Source organism: Cyclopterus lumpus, chromosome 9 (assembly GCF_009769545.1).
Source record: "Cyclopterus lumpus isolate fCycLum1 chromosome 9, fCycLum1.pri, whole genome shotgun sequence".
Classification (NCBI taxonomy): domain Eukaryota; kingdom Metazoa; phylum Chordata; class Actinopteri; order Perciformes; family Cyclopteridae; genus Cyclopterus; species Cyclopterus lumpus.
Genome location: NC_046974.1, coordinates 3,439,828 through 3,443,510, shown reverse-complemented (window position 1 = coordinate 3,443,510; position 3,683 = coordinate 3,439,828). Strand labels below are relative to the sequence as shown.

At 40.3% G+C, this 3,683-nt stretch overlaps 1 protein-coding gene across 1 annotated transcript; it reads left to right on the top strand.

The window, feature by feature from the left end:
* Nucleotides 1–1,222: 1,222 nt before the first annotated feature.
* Nucleotides 1,223–3,339, top strand: LOC117736719 (tripartite motif-containing protein 16-like). Its single transcript, XM_034542236.1, has one exon. It carries the CDS (start codon nt 1,325–1,327, stop codon nt 2,777–2,779), a length of 1,455 nt encoding a protein of 484 aa, XP_034398127.1. The 5' UTR covers nt 1,223–1,324; the 3' UTR covers nt 2,780–3,339.
* Nucleotides 3,340–3,683: the final 344 nt, after the last annotated feature.

Genomic DNA, 3,683 nt, shown 5'->3' with positions numbered 1-3,683 from the left:
GTTAAAAACAATGACAGGTCTAATTGTGCAAAAACTCACGGAAACTTTCTGATTTCTACCTTTTCATTTTCTAGATCCAATGTGACACATGACAGAAATGGTTCCATGAACAATGCTTGAACATGGACGCTGAAAGCCTGAAGAGAACCAGGGCAGGCAGCTGGAGCTGCACTTTGTGCCCTTCATTCACAATCTATCTTCACTGAATTACTTCACTGCCTGCAATAGAAGTATTTTTGCACTTTGTTATGTAAAAGTTATTATGTTGTTTTACTATTTAATTTACATATGTTCTCATTATTGAATAATCTATTTGAAACTCCAACATATAAATCATAGTATTAAGATATGCAATATATTTTCTCTTTTATTTATGAATCTATTTAAGACTCAAATATGTATGTCTTTGTTAATTAACTAGGTTATTGATACAGATGTATTTAATGACGTTTATTTCCTCTGATATTTAATGTTCAGGGTTTATTTGCAGCTCAGTTGTAAACAAGTATTTACTTGTTATGTCTGTTTCATTTTAGAACCAAACAAAGTAGAACTGTACTTTATTAGATATACTTGTATTTTATTGTTGGATTATAATTAAATAGAAGGGTTTCAGTCTAAATAAATACATATTTATGACTAGTGGTGTCAAGTAACTAAGTATATTTAATAAAGTTCTGTACTTTTACTTTTACATATTATTCTATACTATTTTAAAAAATATATATTGTGCATTTTTCTTATTATTCTATTCGTTGTATATATTGTGCATTCTTTATATTGCATTTCTTACCCGTAGGTATAAACTCTTTGTATGTTTTCATGCACAAAAAGTAAACAAGTAAAATATTTCCCTCCACAAGGGGGCGGAGTTGAAGCGCAGATTATTTTTTTCTCATTAGTTATTATTTGTTTTACGCTCCGTGTACGTTTTGTTTGTTTGTTTTATGGTTCATTCTAAAAAACGGAAATATCATGTTTTCTTTGTTTTCTGTTTGAATCCAAAAACGACAAAACGGAAGTGCTTAAAGCGAATTTCAGAATAAAAGCCAGTGATAGATATTCTGATTTACAGACTTCTATGATGCAAACACATAGCAGGGTAACGTTAGAAGAACATTAATTAATCAATATATACCAGGAGACCTTCTCTTGTTCCATCTGTCTGGATCTCCTGAAGGATCCGGTGACTATTCCCTGTGGACACAGCTACTGCATGAACTGTATTAAAGACCACTGGGATGAAGAGGACGGGAAGAAGCTCCTCAGCTGCCCTCAGTGTAGGCAGACCTTCACACCGAGGCCTGTCCTGCTGAAGAGCACCATGTTGGCAGTTTTAGTGGAGCAGCTGAAGAAGACTGGACTCCAAGCTGCTCCTGCTGATCACTGCTATGCTGGACCTGAAGATGTGGGCTGTGATGTCTGCACTGGGAGGAGACTGAAGGCCTTCAAGTCCTGTCTGGTGTGTCTGGTCTCTTTATGTGAGGACCACCTTCAGCCTCATTATCAATCACCTGCCTATGAAAAACACCAGCTGGTGGACCCCTCCAACCAGCTCCAGGAGAACATCTGCTCTCGTCACGATGAGGTGATGAAGATGTTCTGCCGTACTGATCAGCAGTGTATCTGCTACCTCTGCTCTCTGGATGAACATAAAGGCCACGACACCGTCTCAGCTGCAGCAGAAAGGACCGAGAGGCAGAGAGAGCTGGAGGGGAGTCGACTAAACATCCAGCAGAGAATCCAGGACAGAGAGAAAGACCTGAAGCTGCTCCATCAGGAGGTGGAGGCCATCAACCTCTCTGCTGATAAAACAGTGGAGGACAGCGAGAAGATGTTCACTGAGCTGATCCGTCTCATGGAGAACAGAAGCTCTGATGTGAAGCAGCAGGTCAGATCCCAGCAGAGAACTGAAGTGAGTCGAGTCAAAGAGCTTCAGGAGAAGCTGGAGCAGGAGATCACTGAGCTGAAGAGGAACGACGCTGAGCTGAAGCTGCTCTCACACACAGAGGATCTCAACCAGCTTCTCCACCACTACCCCTCACTGTCACCACTCAGTGGGTCTACAGACTCATCCAGCATCAACATCCGTCCTCTGAGATACTTTGAGGACGTGACGGCGGCTGTTTCAGGACTCAGAGATGAACTACAGGACGTCCTGAGAGACAAGTGGACAAACGTCTCACTGACGGGGACTGAAGTGGATGTTTTACTGTCTGCACCAGAGCCCACGACCAGAGATGGATTCTTAAGATGTTCATGTGACATCACTCTGGATCCAAACACAGCAGAAACACGGCTGTTATTATCTGATGGGAACAGAAAAGGAACTTTAATGGAGAAACATCAGTCTTATTCTAGTCACCCAGACAGGTTCAGTGGATGGTTTCAGGTCCTGAGTAGAGAGAGTCTGACTGGACGTTGTTACTGGGAGGTGGAGTGGAGAGGAAGAGGAGTTAATGTAGCAGTTTCATACAAGAACATCATGAGAACAGGGGATGAATGTAGGTTTGGATTCAATAACAAATCTTGGGTGTTACTTTGTTACAACAACAGTTTTATATTTCTTCACAACGAAGTCCACACCCCCGTCTCTGGTCCTCGGTCCTCCAGACTAGGAGTGTACCTGGATCACAGAGCAGGTATTCTGTCCTTCTACAGCGTCTCTGAAACCATGACTCTCCTCCACAGAGTCCAGACCACATTCACTCAGCCTCTCTATGCTGGACTTGGGTTTTATTCTCCTGGAGTCACTGCTGAGTTCTGTAAACTCAAATAGACAGAAGTGATTTAAGGGACAGCTGGTTAAAGTCTGGGTTTTAATTCTTAAACTTATTTTGTTTCCATCATTGTTGCTCAGACTTTTCTCCACCTGTCAATCAAACCTTGTGGGCGGTGCTTGTCCATCTTGTTGCTGTGTAAATGTCTGAGTTCCTGTAGGTGGCGCTCCTTCCTCTGTGTGTTTATGGAGGCTCTCACTGCTCATGATGATCTTTGTTTACCTGAACTCATATTCATCTGCAGGAAAATGTAAAATGCTGTGAGCTCTAAATGTTTGATGAATATTGTTATTGATGTATTTTTAATGTCTCTTCCTCTGCATGGGTCTTAAAGAGAGAAAGAAGAGATTCTTTATTGTTGATATTTAGTTCTCACAACTTTATGCAAAGTATTCTATCATTACATTTGTGTTCATTAATGTGAGGGACTAAATGTTGTTGTTGTTGTCTGAATCAACATACACATGATGCACTATGTTAAACTAAATAAAGTATCATAATCAATAAGCACATCTTTCATTATTCTTTTCCATAAGTGAGATTCTGGTCCAACACATTGAACAGGTTTACAAGATGAATAAAGTATTTATTGACTCAAGAATGAACAAAGTACTTTCTTCTCGTCTTATTTTCAGGGTTTCATCTGAAGCTAATGTATAAAATATGAAACTAATATGAGAGAATAACTGAGGCAGTTTTCCTCCTGAAACACCACAAAGTCCAGAGTTCATGTTGAGAGCAGAAGAACATGTTTTAAAGTCCAAAGTGAATAACCTGAAGACAGCGTCCAGTGTCCTCGTGGTATGAGGCCCTGCTCACTTATTCAATAAGTCTGAATCTCAATGTTTCATCTGACATCTGATGTCCATGAAATGTGTTTCAGGTCGGTGACCCTTATTCTTC

Bases quoted from the DNA above. Each gene is read 5' to 3' on its own strand.
- LOC117736719 (XM_034542236.1), top strand. From the start codon at position 1,325: ATGTTGGCAGTTTTAGTGGAGCAGCTGAAGAAGACTGGACTCCAAGCT.